The following is a 13,996-nucleotide window of genomic DNA, read 5'->3' as shown; positions in this document are numbered from 1 at the left end:
AACAGTCCTCGAGAGGAGCTTCAATTAGGCCTTCTTCACCTCTACTTGATAGTGATCCTAATCGATATATGCGCCGTGACAGGTTTTGACATCGGTGATGCTCGAGAAGTGCCGACAATCTATTAATACGAATACGATTTACGATTCTGTCTAATGTGGTGACCTTCTGGTCGAATGAATTTCAGAAGAGTAGCCTGTGTTACGTGGAGGTAGGGTTGAAAATTGCCAAATCCCTCGTTGCCTAATATAAATCCATGGCTTAAAAGCTTAACCCATATGTGTCACGTTCAAACATGCCAAGCTCCAGTCGACTTCCCTAAAACGATATATATTCCGTTCAACTCGACAGGGGCTTAGGTCACGTCGAGTTACTAGATTCTTTCTATATAATATATTCCTACCCCTAAATACCTAAAATTGTTAAACCTAAATTTCTATTACAGGAAAAACATGTCCTTCGAGTCACACCACAAGACTAACAATAAGGGCTTCAAGAAATAAGGAAAACCAAATTTTGTAGAAACATCGGTTTATTACAAATCTATTAACGCTTATCCATAATAAACCATGTTTTGTCTTTTTTCACTCTAGTTAATATCTAAAACACACAATGACTCACTGATTTGAACAAGTCCAAATCTATAACCACTTTTAATTGTCGCGCTTGTCGGGCAAAACACTATCCTTCTCCTGATACGTCCGCAGCAGTTGCTTGAGACGATTAATCTCCGCATCTTTAGTACGAATTTCCAACTCTTTGGACCGCAACTGTAGGGTTTTGCTTTCAATTTCCATCGTTTTGATAATTATTTCCTGCTCCTTCACTACCAGCGTCTCGCTAGTTCTTTCCTCCAGCTGGGTCATCTCATCCAGCGAATCCTGCCGCTGCCGGTTCTGCTGGTCAATTCGCTTCTTCAACGTTTGAATTTCTTCCTCTTGCTCCGACAAACTCTTCCGTAGGTTCGAAATCACCCTATCACGGTTTAACTTCATACAGTTGACCGCTTCGGTCAGCGCAAATGTATCCGGTCGTTTGATTGGTCTTGTATTAAGCATGCTTTTCAACAGATCACGATATTCTACATCCAAATCCGTCGGAAATTGACCCTTTCTTGCCTGTTTAATCATGTCAGCCCGTTCCATATCGGTATCGAAAGCTAGTAGCAGCTCGAGTAGGATAATACCTAAGCTGTAGATATCCGATTTTGGATCACACTTACCCTCTAGCTGTTCGGGAGCAGCATATAGGGGCGTCCCAAATCCGGCTCCCGTATGAGAGCTTTGCAGCGGACAAGCTAATCCAAAATCACCCAACTGAATGGATATGGATCGATCGTAGTCACTAACACTAACGAAAATATTGCTAGGTTTGATGTCGTGATGAACGATTCCACGTGAGTGAATGTAGGTTAGACCGTTAAGTAGCTGATTGAGCACGTCGGTAACAACGTCCAAATGCTGCGGAGAATTATTTACTTCCTGCGATGCAGGACTAGGAAGATTACTGGTAGTTGGTCCCTGTGGTTCTATAATATCCCCGCTTCTAGATGAGGTTTGTCGGCAAAATGAATTTTTCGGAATGGCACTGGTCGGACAATTCCGAGGAGGTCGTCGTATGAATCCAGCATAAAACTGCTCGAAACAATCGAACCGATTCCGGTCATCTAGCCATTCTCGCAGCGTAAGGTGGCACAACGTCATCTGAATGTAGAGTGTTGCCCATTTTAGCTTAACGTGAGGCTGTGATTCCTCAATACTGAAAACGCTTCCACGAGCTTCCTCAAGCTCGGCCAGCTGCTGCTGTTTATCCGAACTTTCCCCCTGACTGTCCTCAAATTGGATGCTGAAATCGTCCGTGTCGTCTCGGCGTTTGAGTGAGTCGTCTAACGAAGACTTCCGACGATGAGATTTTGACTGTTTCAAAAAAATCTCGTTATAATTTACAAAATTTTGAAAATAGAGAGAATTATAATACCTGTACTCCAGATATATAACTAAACAAAAACCCGTTGGAAGATTCTTCACCCATTTCTTCTTCATCTTCTTCCAGTGAGCTCGCATCCTGACCAGATTCCTTCGATGACTGTTCCCCATTGACTTCAGCGCCAGTCGCTAGCAGTGGTTCCAACCATGCCGCCTTGTAGGGGACAATATTGATATGATTCAGACTAGCCAGCGTTTTGACCTCGGCCAAATGCACCAGCACATTTTTAATCGTGGTGGCCTGAATCGTAATCTTCTTGACCGCGTAAATAATTCCGTCCAGATTATTCTTGGCTCGATAAACTTTCCCAAAGCCACCACCGGCTATAAAATCTAGCTCGGTAAATTCCCGGTGATAGCGTGACCAATCGAGACCCACTGATGGTTGCAAGGGCCAAATATTTTCCAATACTGCAACCGGTAGGTTCTTTCCACGTGCAATGCTGACAAGCTGATAGAGAGCCTTCTGATACTGACTACGCATCATCTCGAACTCACCCATAGCGTACGTTTCGTCAATCAGATTGATGGCATGCAATCGCTGGCAGATTTTTTGATACAAGTCTTTCGACCGTTGGGGGTCCGTTTCTAGTAGGGCACACAATTGCTGCACTAAACTTTCCACCAGTAGGGAAACAGGCGTGCTAGTTTTTGCTGCTACTCGACTCTGCAGCCCATTGGTGACCAGTTCGGTCGAGGCTAGATTAGTGGTTTGCGATCGAACTGAAATCGATAATATTAGCTTCACTAGAACGTTCCAGAAATTACCGGAAGGTCAGTCTTGTTTCCGTTACTTACCTCCATCGAACTTTGTTATGGTTTGCAAGGCATCCCAATTCTCGCCAAAATCATCATCACTGTCGTCTGAATCCATGACTATTTTACGAGTCGGCTCCGTAATTACGCATCAGATAGATAAGCGAATATGATACAATTTGATGCAAATAATAAAAAAAAATGATGGAAGTGGCTTTAAAGTTGCATATAATCTTCACACACGATCTAAGAATCAGGAGAGCAAAATAAAAACTAAAAACGGTCCGGTTTCTGCTTCTGACAGTTTCCAGCTGTTGCTCTCTTCGCATTTCCACGTTGTTAACCCTTAACCTAACCATCAATTTCATAGTAATATGTAGAACTATGTGAACGTGTCCTTAATCAACGTGCAAGAAAAAAACGTTTATTTTATCGATTTTATCCAAAGTGAATAGATAGAATGGCACAAAGAGAAAGTCCGCGTTTTTTGGAAATTCGTCGTAGAAAACCGCGTTGTTTAAAAGAAACATCGTTAAAAAACGCGTCATCTGAAAAATTGTCATATAACCGTGTAAAATAGTAGGAGGGTGGTATCCAAGACACGACCGCATAGTTAACGTAGGACTACAATAATTTTATATTTTTATTTTGAAGCTATGTTTGATTTGAGTTCGTTTTACTTTTGTAGTTTGCTTGAGTTATTTTAACCAATTTAAGCTCAACATCTTGCAAAAGGAAGGTATTTTGGTTCGGGTGGTAATATCAAGTATCTAGGTCGTCAGCCCAAATTCATCAAGCAACACCTCAAATGACTTGGAACTAAAACTAGTTCCTTGGTGGCCATTTGTACTATTAAGGTCGTCTTTGACCATTTAATAAGTCAAAAAAGACATGAAAAAAGAACCGTTCATTATTAGCATGGTTCGATTTTGGCAACAGAAAAAATTCTGGCTTGTTGCCAAAATCGAACGGGGTCTGTATTTTGATTATTTCTTTGCAGCACTCTATCTTAGAAAGTTACTTAAAATTACAAAGTTACTTAAAATAATTGGAGCAATAGAATTGTAGAACAAGGTTTTCTATCTACAAAAATAAAAAGGTTAGATACTTGATAGCATCGAAAATTTTGGTTACCCTAATTTTTGATACTTTTCGAATAAGCGCTTTATCATGTGTAACAACTTTGTAGAAGAAAGTTTTTCTCTAAAATATTGCTATTGAGTTTTCCCCATGAATTTCTCCCCCTAAATTTGGTTTCTGGACCATTGATGAATACCTATTATTCTAATACAGCGAATTTCCTTTAATACGCGAAAAGGCAACCTTCTATAAAATAATTTATTGAGTACGATTTAGTAGAAATTAAACTTCCTTCTATATCTGTTCGTCTTGTTGAAGTTGGCTCACTCACCAATCACAAAGCGGCAACGACGCGAATTACAGTTAGAAGAAAATGTATATCCACAGAAAATTTAAAATTGACATAGAATTTTATGAACATGTTAACATTCAATTCAGGTATATTTAAACATTTTATCAGTATACACTATCAATCAGAAAAAATTTGATCAGTTTCAAGATATCAAAGAACAACGAAGATACCGTATTTGAAAGTTATATGTCTGTTATCTTCGAAAATAAACTGGGCTAGAGTGATGCACATTAGCCTCAGCAATTAAAGTTTGCATAGCGTTGTTCAATCACAAGTAAGGTTATGGAATGTAATATTTTCTTGTAAAAATACAAAATACTAATGTAGGAACTCTAATATTAAGATGAAATGAATTTGGTTTTTCTTCTATACCGCCACCGCGGGATGCAACTACTATTGTCATATTGGACTAATCCATTTAGCTAGTAAAATATAATCAGCAGTACAGCTCGTTCAACTACCTGTTCAAAGTTCTGTACGGAGGATTATGGTTTTCTTTTGTCTTTTAAATACCCTATATTCAGTTGTTTAAATAAATCTGAAAAAAGCAGAGTGCAGAGTTCAAAAATAAACAACGCATTTTGTTGTCCCCGGTGGCGCAGCGTATTTTGCGGCACCCAAAAAATCTTATTAAATTCTGATATTTGCTGCTATACGAAACAAGAAGATGATGAAGACAATTCAAACGGCAATTCGATTGTGTTCCACGCCCCACTATGCGACAACAGCGGCAATGTAATTTTCACTTGGCTTGACTGCACAAAAATTAATATCGAGTTTTTCTGCACTGATAGACGACGAGTAACCAGCGCTCTGTTCATATATTGCTCGGTGCAGTACTGTTGTCTGTGTCATCATATTCTCCTTCAAGACATCAGTTATATTAACATTAACATATTTGTTAACAGCAAAACGTAATACTGTCTGATAGTGGAGGTGGTTACGAACTTTCCGAAAAAGCTTCGCCTTAAAGACATTAAAATAGTCTAGGCTCATGGAAACTAACATTAGTTGACCTATTGGGACGGGGAGATTCTGTCAATTTTTTTTGCCACTGCTATACAGGATATCACAGCAGGCAGTTGGTGTCTGCTCATGAAGTCTGTGTCAGGCGTGCTTGGATGTGATTGATATATTGTTGGTGAAAATTCGACCTTGAAAATTTTATTCAATTTTCACTGTTAAACAATGAAGAATCACAAAACTGTCCATCATTTTATCAATCCAATGACATATTGAATATTGTGATCCATCTTGTGGTTACATCAGTATAACCGTTTGAAATCTTTCATTCCGACGTTACATCTTGGTTTTAGTTTTCGCGGAATGTATCTCGATATAGTGCGGTTAGACGTAGTCCTACGTCAAAAGACCTTGTACTGTAATCATTTGTCTCGGGTTGCGTTCACAGTATCCTTATGTACTACCATTTCCCACCACCAGGTTCGCACTATTGTCATTAATGTAAATAAAGCTTGCGCACAAAGCAAAAAGTTGATTCTCATTTTTGAAACCGTGTTTTTAGCTTGATTTTTATTGAATTTCATCTGTCGCTTACCTAAAAATGACCACATTCATCGGCTAAACCGATTGCTAAAAATAATCAACAGGGAAACTAGTGTGAAGTGTGATTAACACGGCCGAAGAAAAGAAAACGATGACCAGCACAAGTCGCTTCACATCGCCCACGCCTTCGACAGGGGTGAGCACACCGTGCACAAGTGGCACAGCCGCCGCAACCCCGATGGGACCGATTCCCAGTGCAGCGAACAAATGGAAGCGGATGCTAGAGTGCGATGAATTTGTGGGAGCTCGGCGGTCCAAGCATACGGTGGTCGCCTACAAGGACGCGATCTACGTTTTCGGTGGTGATAATGGCAAGATAATGTTGAATGATCTGATCCGTTTCGGCGTGAAGGATAAATCTTGGGGCAGAGCATTTTCGACGGGAACACCTCCGGCACCGCGCTATCATCATTCGGCTGTTGTGCATGGTACTTCAATGTTTGTGTTCGGTGGCTATACGGGCGATATTCATTCGAATTCCAACTTGACGAATAAAAACGATCTGTTTGAGTATAACTTCCAAAATGGACAGTGGACGGAGTGGAAGTTTGTCGGTAGAACGCCGGTTCCACGCAGTGCACATGGAGCTGCAGTTTACGAGAATAAACTTTGGATTTACGCCGGTTACGATGGTAATGCCCGACTGAATGATATGTGGACGATTCGTTTGACGGTAGGTGACCGAAAGTAGTTTGATTGGGCTTGAAATTTGATTGGTTTAATTTCAGGGAGATACACACCAATGGGAGGAAGTTCAACAGAAGGGAGAGCGACCTCCGACTTGTTGCAATTTTCCAGTTGCCGTCGCACGCGACTGTATGTACGTGTTTTCCGGCCAAAGTGGACTCCAAATCACTAACACGTTGTTTCAGTTTAATTTCAAAGACAAAACGTATGTGCTATTTATTACTCAATAATCGATCACGGTAGAATAACACAACTCCGCATTTCAGTTGGCGTCGTATATCTAACGAGCACATCCTGCGGGGAGCACCACCTCCGCCGGCCCGTCGATATGGCCACACGATGGTTCATCACGATCGCTTTCTGTACGTGTTCGGAGGTGCGGCCGACTCCACTCTGCCCAACGATTTGCATTGCTACGATCTGGACTCGCAGGTTTGGTCTACGGTGATTCCAGCACCGGAATCGCAGGTCCCTAGTGGTCGTCTCTTCCATGCAGCCGCCGTAATCGGCGATGCCATGTACATTTTCGGCGGAACCATAGATAACAACGTACGCAGCGGAGACATGTACCGATTTCAGTTCTCCAGCTATCCGAAGTGTACCCTGCAGGATGATTTCGGAAAGTTTCTGCAGAACCGACAGTTCTGTGACGTGCAGTTTGTTGTCGGTAGCGACGAGGTGCGGGTAGCAGCTCACATCGCCATGATTGTCGCGAGGTCACAGTTTTTGAGATCTAAAATATTGTATGTTTGTACTTCCAAAATTGAGATTAGATTTTTAATTAGATCTTTTTTCTTGTTTTCCAGAGCGGCTCGTGACGCGCGAAATGTTCATTTCGAAAAACTGTTCGGAACTACCGAGGTTCCATTCGCCGAACGGCCAGTTCTCGAAGTTCAGCTGCCAAACGCACAACCAGAAGCATTTGAGATGGTTTTAAACTATATTTACACTGATCGCATCGACTGTAAGTACATTAGGGTAATAATTTAGTTTAACTGATTTTATGATTTTATTCCACTCCCGTAGTTAAAGACCCATTTTGTAACAAAATTGTGCTACTAATGATGGACGTCTACCAGCTGGCGGTCCAATTCTACATTCCACGCCTGGAGCAGCTCTGCGTGCAGTACCTGGAGTTTAAAATATCAAAAACCAACGTCTTGGACGCATTGTACAATGCAGATCGAATGGGTCTGACGCTAATTAAGGATCACTGTCTCGGTTTTATCACAAAAGAGGATCACTTCTACGACATTGTGATGTCACCGGAATTTGCAGCCCTCGAAAAGCCGCTAATAGTAGAAATTATTCGCAAACGCCTGAACCCAAGCAAACATTCGACCGATATGAAGTACGACAAAACAATCGGAACTTCACTGGAGAATGACATGGCCGTGTTTCTGAAGTCCGGCGGAAAAGAGTTCTGCGACATTAATCTAGTGCTAGAGGGAAAAGTAATACCCGCTCATAAATCAATCCTAGCGGCCCGCTGTACGTATTTCCAGGCCATGTTTCGGTCTTTCATGCCAGCCGATAACACTGTTAACGTAAGTAAAGATACAACTTTCAATCAAAACTTGAATAAATATTGAAACTGTTAATTTCAGATTCAAATCGGTGACATTTCACCGTCCCAAGAGTCGTTCAGTTCGCTGCTGCGGTACATTTACTACGGTGACACCAAAATGCCCCCGGAGGATTCGCTGTATCTTTTTCAGGCCCCCTGCTTTTACGGATTCACCAACAATCGGCTGCAGGCGTTCTGCAAGCACAACCTTGAAAACAACATCACCTACGACAACGTCCTGCAGATCCTGGAGGCGTCGGACAAAATGAACGTTCCGGACATCAAGAACTATGCGCTGCGCATGGTGGTGCACAACTTTTCCCAGGTCGCCCGACTACCGAAGATGCAGGAACTGACCCGGGAACTGCTGCTAGATGTCATTATGGCCGTAGCGGACGCGAAGGGCGACGGCAGCAAACGCATCAGCCACGATTCCACCTTCATCAGTCTGTACAGTGACATCTGAAGGATAGCTTTCTTGCAGCCGGTCCTGAGCATTCTGTTGGCGTGGTTGAAGAACAATGCGGACGCGTTGTCGTAAAGTGACGGGACTCTTGGCGTAGTGCGTGATTGTGATACTCGTTCTGTGACATTAGGTCAAAATTGGTGTTATTCATGGAAACAAAGCTTAGCTGAAGCCACTAGTTGCTAGAATCTGAAAACATAACAATGTTCAAAACTTAAAGGTATTTATTTCATTCCTTGTAGCAGGAAAAAAGTAGATTGCTGGATAATCAGATAACTATCAGTGTTGCATGCTTATGAAAATTTTATCCCATATTTTATTCTGCATAATAAATCAATATATGTGACGAATGATTTGTTCAAAGTTGGGAAAGAAAATCTAAGAGAAAATACGCAAAAAAACAGTGATAAGGGTTTGAGGTTGTTTTTATACCCATTATGCCGCTTTGGACTTTAAGGAAAAGAGATAATCATCTATGTCTGTTTTGAAAATGGTATGGACATTCGTTATCATATATGTAATGTTCACGTAAGATGTGTAAAATGTGAGTTCGTAAAATGGTCTATTAGCAGCGAAGAAAAGGTAAGGCGTCATTCTTAAATTATGTAAGGACTTTTTTCGAAATTTTCGACCCCCTCTCCCCTCATAATAAGGCTTAGATAGATTTTGCATTACCCCCCTCCCCCCCATAAATCTTACGTAAGATTTTTTCTTCAAGGAAAAAAATATTTTCGAAGATGAAACATTTGTTTTACATAAAGCGTATTCGTAGAGGATAAAAACAAAACAAGTTAATTCAGTTAATATCATGTTAAAGTAAATAAAATTTGAAATCAAGTAGAAATGAAGTAAAGCACAAAATTATTCAGCGACGGTGAATTCATTGCTTTGTCAAGGTTCAGCTGTTAGAATCACAGCGAGAAATAATTCATCTAATTTGAACTTTTTTTTTTTTTTTTTGTTAATTTTTCTAGTTATTTTAAAATTTTTCAATCTAACGTAAGATTCTCTTGAGTCCCCCTCCCCCCCTTTGTAAGCATTCGTAAGAATTTTAGATACACCCCCTTCCCCCTTAAATACTTACGTAATTTGTGAATGACCCCTAAACAGAATCACGTGTTTGGATTGTGACGTAGATCTAGGTCAACGAGCAAATGCTTTGAAACGGTATTCTGCATTATTGAACGACGCAGGTAGGCGTTTTCTGTATGAACTTTCAAAACTTGTGAAAAAATCTACCGAACATTGTTTTTTCCACAATGTTGTTGGAGTTCTACGTCATCACTGTTAACAAAACAAGAAGCCCTTTAAACCCGAGACTCAAACCATCTCCGTACCTTCCTATATTTCATTGGGTAGGGGGTACACAAAATTAATTTAACACACAGGGTGTCTAAAATGACGTTTTTTTTTGTTCACGTGGAATGTGTACGGCCCCTTAACTAAATTTCCAACTGAATGTATTTAATTTTTAGCGGTAGCTGTGATGCCGCCAAATACACACCAAATTCCCGAAGTCATAAGCATTCTTCTTCGGCTCATGTCGTCGACTGACGCACAACACTGCTGTAAAAATAAAAAATGCTTGTTAGTTATCAATTAGTTTAGTGCGCGTAAAAATGTGTCGTGTCGAGGGAAATTTATTGAAAAATGGATCCGGACAAGAGGAAGTGCTGCAGGACTCAAAAGGTGACCGCAGTGACGTGGAGGAACTATTTGGTGAGTGGAATAGTTAATTATACTCATTTTTGTCAGTTCAGTGGAGGGAGATTACAGACGTTTTGAAGTGCTTTCTCGACCATCGGATGGACCTCAGTGGCACATTTTATGAGAATCAGCATTATTTTTTTAAAACAAGGAAAAAAATCAAATAAAATTATGAAAATAATCATGTTTAAACATGTTTTAAAACTCATATAAAGAATTCACACTGAACTGAAATTCCAGTAATCTGACGGATCTTTGCTGAATTCTTTCAGCAAAGTGCTGTCAAAATATGCGATAGCCGATTATGCCTTGAACAATCCTGGAAATTCAGTAAAAGTCTGTCAAACTGAATGACATTTCTCATTGCTGAAATTTCAGTAACGTTTAGTAATATTTCATTGCTGAAAGGATTACTGCGCACACACCAAATTTTTTTACTAAAATTCAGTAAACTTTTACTGAATTTTGCCACGCTGAAACTTCAGTAATCATTTCAGCAATGAAATATTACTGAATGTTCCAGCAATGTGAAATGTCATTCATGTTTGACGGACTATTACTGAATTTCCAGCGAACGTCCGTTAAATTACTGAAATATCAGTTCAGTGGGAATTTTTCGTGTAGATTTTAAAACACATTGGAAGTCGATTTTTGCTAATTATTTATTAACCTTTCACTATGTCACAAAAATAAAATTGCTCCTCGAGTAATGTGTCGCCCAAGTCCGATCCGTTCCTCAATTTCCTTTCGCCATCTTCCTTCAGTGAATTAAAGAAAAACAAGATTAATTCATTTTTTCACTCACCAAACACTTCCTTTACGTCTCAACGGTCGGCGTTCAAGTTCTTCAAGCCTTTTGTCGCCTTTTTACGCTCGCACATGCCTTTTTTTTAAGCGCGCGGGCCAAAAATATTGATAACAAGCACCATATTTTTATTTTGACAGTATATTGCCGTATATTCAGTAATCGAAGGAAAGATTGCTGAATGTCGGTAAACCAAAACGTATTGCTGAATTTTCAGTACACATTTAAATTGCTGAAATTTCAGTACATGGTTTTTATTGTTGAATTTCAGTAAAGATTGCTGAATCTGATTTCGGGAATTTGGTGTGCACACCAAATTCTCGAATCCAAATTCAGTAATCATTACTAAAATTCAACAATAAAAACCATGTACTGAAATTTAAGCACTCTAACTGTGTACTGAGTATTCAGCATTTAGTTTTGATTCACCGACATTCAGTATTTTCAGCTTCGGTTGCTGAATATTCGGCATCCTTCGTTGACTGACGTGCACCGCAGCTGTCAAAAAAGACGTTATCAATGTGCTTAGTGCGCGTTAAAGTTTGTGATGCAGGGAAGAATTTTGTTCAAAAATAATTCAGAGCCCGGAGAAGTGCTGCAGTACCAGAAAGCCGATCGTTGGGACGTGCTAAAACTGTTTGGTTAGTGGAAAATTTAACTTTTCTTGTTTTTTTTTTCCAGTTCGATGTGCGGTAGAGGGTTTGAAATGCCATCGGATGGACATCAGCGGCATATTATTCGGGGATATAACTAATTTTTGTAAAATAAAGGTAAAAATCGAATAAATTTTAGGCAAAATCAACTCCAAACGAGTTTTAAGATCCATACGAAGAATTCCAGCCTAACTGATATTTCAGTAATCGTTTGCTAAATTCTCAGTAAAATCAAAAACATCATATCAAGAAGACTGGGAACTCTGCCTGAGATTGAGCGACAGTTTTGGCAGCGCAGTCTTTCGAGTAAAAGTGGTACTGACGCATGCTAGTGTGTGTGCTGGCGATGCGAATGCAAGCTGAACGCACAGGTTGGACTACCACATACGCCCACTCTGTCTTCGCAGCGATGCAAACTTCCACCTTTGATAGATGGAGTGCGTTGTTTGATTTGACGCTTGTCATTTGTATGGGATCGATCCAGAGATGTCAGTCTTCTTGATATGATGTTTTTGGTAAAATGCTGTCAAAATACATTATATCCGATATTGCTGAGTTTTCAGCAATGCTTTAAATAATGCTGGAAATTCCGTAAAAGTCTGTCAAATATGGACGACATTTCATATTGCTGAAAATTCAGTAAAGTACCGTCAAACAGAATGACATTTTACATTACTGAAATGTTCAGTAATCTTCCATTGCTGAAAGGATTACTGAAGTTTCAGCGTGGCAAAATTCATTAAAATTTTACTGAATTTCAATGAAAAAAGTTTGGTGTGTGTGTGCACACCAAATTTTTTTTTGCTGAAATTCAGTGAACTTTTACTGAATTTTGCCACGCTGAAACACACACACACACACACACGCACACACACACACACACATACGCACACACACACATAAAATGCTCAGCTCGTCGAACTGCGTCGAGTGATACATGCCATTCGGCCCTTTGGAGCACTTTTGTATCTTCGGTTTTGCAAGTGATTGCTATACCTTTCTAGGAGAAAGGCAAAAATGCATGAGAAAGTATTAACAATTAGATTTAAACTCAAATAACGTAACATGTTTGAAGAAATTAGTACATACCTGTACCTCAAAGCGCTCAAAGTTGTAATTTTTCGACTCTCGAAAATTATATAGCGAATTTCTTCATTCCACCAGCTCACCTCGTTTTGACCTGAAAGCTCACTAACTGCTGTCAAACCCTTTTTATTCGCTCGGTTTTGACCCAGGGGTGGCATTGCGCAGCTCGATTCGAACGATTTTCGCTATTTTTGAGTAGGTCACATACTGCCAGTTATGCTTTAAGCTTAAAAGGAGCTGTCATTGTCATTTGTTTTGCGGCTTATCTAACCCGCAAGGTCGAAAAAAATACGAAAAACGAAACATAGCGCCCCCAGCGATCATTTAGTTTTGTTCGAGTTGCTCGAAACGAAATGCGCAATGTCACCCCAGTTTTGACTTGGAAGCGCCTGCAAAACAGACATGTTCGCACTGTAACTTCTGTCAGTTTTGCGAGTGGGTTCACCAATACTATTACATCGTATCTCCAAAACGATCAAAACACGCGGGTGATGATGAAAACAAAAGAAAAATGTGATTCGTCGCTCTGTGCAGTGATATCATGAAACGCAAACGAGAAATAATTGCTGCAGTCAATGAGTTTGTTATGGAATTAATGGAATCGGATTTAGATTTGGATTCCGATTCCGATTCCAAGTTCGAAAGTGCTTTAATCACAATTTTCAGTAAGCCATCGAGAACAAGCAGGAGACGTGTGGCGAAGTTTGTCATCGACGTAGTTGATAAATGTACGGATATACGGAAAAAGTATTTTGACAGCATAATGTTTACATCGCACATGGTCTCACGCACACCAACCCAAAGCTTTAGATCGTAGATCGAAATCGTTTTTTTATTCCACCCGAAAGTTGACACTAACCCCGTGAAATAAAGAAATTCGCTATTAGACTTTCTGCTTTTTATTCATAAACGTCAAAAATATTCACCCGCCTATAGTTGTTATACCACAGTAGTCCTGTGCGCCGCCACGCTGCGCCGCCGCCGCCGACACTTTTACGCACGCCGCCGCCGCCGATGATTTGGACTCGGCGCGCCGCCGAAGAAATTTTTGGTGCGCCGCCGAGAAAATCTTTACCGCGCCGATAGTGCTTGTGTATGCTGGATTTTTTCCTGGTTATAAAAAAACCGCAAATCACAGCCGATATGGGAACACTCGTATAGGTGATGATTGTTTTTGTTTAGGTAATGCGGAATTTGGAAATTCTCAATACCCCTTCACCCATACGTAATGCAATTTTACATGGTGGCCTCACGCAGTGTAACACTTCGTTAAGTACCTTCCCTCTCC

At 40.4% G+C, this 13,996-nt stretch overlaps 2 protein-coding genes across 2 annotated transcripts; one reads left to right on the top strand and one right to left on the bottom strand.

Moving 5' to 3' along the window:
• Window positions 1-512: 512 nt before the first annotated feature.
• Window positions 513-3,002, bottom strand: LOC129721941 (eukaryotic translation initiation factor 2-alpha kinase 1-like). Its single transcript, XM_055675074.1, has 3 exons — window positions 2,782-3,002; window positions 1,976-2,706; window positions 513-1,914 (listed from the first exon to the last, which is right to left on the bottom strand). Exons 1-3 carry the CDS (start codon window positions 2,855-2,857, stop codon window positions 652-654), a joined length of 2,070 nt encoding a protein of 689 aa, XP_055531049.1. The 5' UTR covers window positions 2,858-3,002; the 3' UTR covers window positions 513-651.
• Window positions 3,003-5,640: 2,638 nt separating this feature from the next.
• Window positions 5,641-8,807, top strand: LOC129721478 (leucine-zipper-like transcriptional regulator 1 homolog). The gene is made up of 6 exons (XM_055674076.1): window positions 5,641-6,410; window positions 6,466-6,629; window positions 6,691-7,167; window positions 7,231-7,388; window positions 7,451-7,971; window positions 8,032-8,807. Exons 1-6 carry the CDS (start codon window positions 5,829-5,831, stop codon window positions 8,455-8,457), a joined length of 2,328 nt encoding a protein of 775 aa, XP_055530051.1. The 5' UTR covers window positions 5,641-5,828; the 3' UTR covers window positions 8,458-8,807.
• The last annotated feature ends 5,189 nt before the right edge of the window (window positions 8,808-13,996 follow it).

This window comes from Wyeomyia smithii, chromosome 2 (genome assembly GCF_029784165.1).
Source record: "Wyeomyia smithii strain HCP4-BCI-WySm-NY-G18 chromosome 2, ASM2978416v1, whole genome shotgun sequence".
NCBI classification, from domain to species: domain Eukaryota; kingdom Metazoa; phylum Arthropoda; class Insecta; order Diptera; family Culicidae; genus Wyeomyia; species Wyeomyia smithii.
Note: the sequence above shows the minus strand (reverse complement) of the source record. Positions and strands in the feature narration are given on the sequence as shown.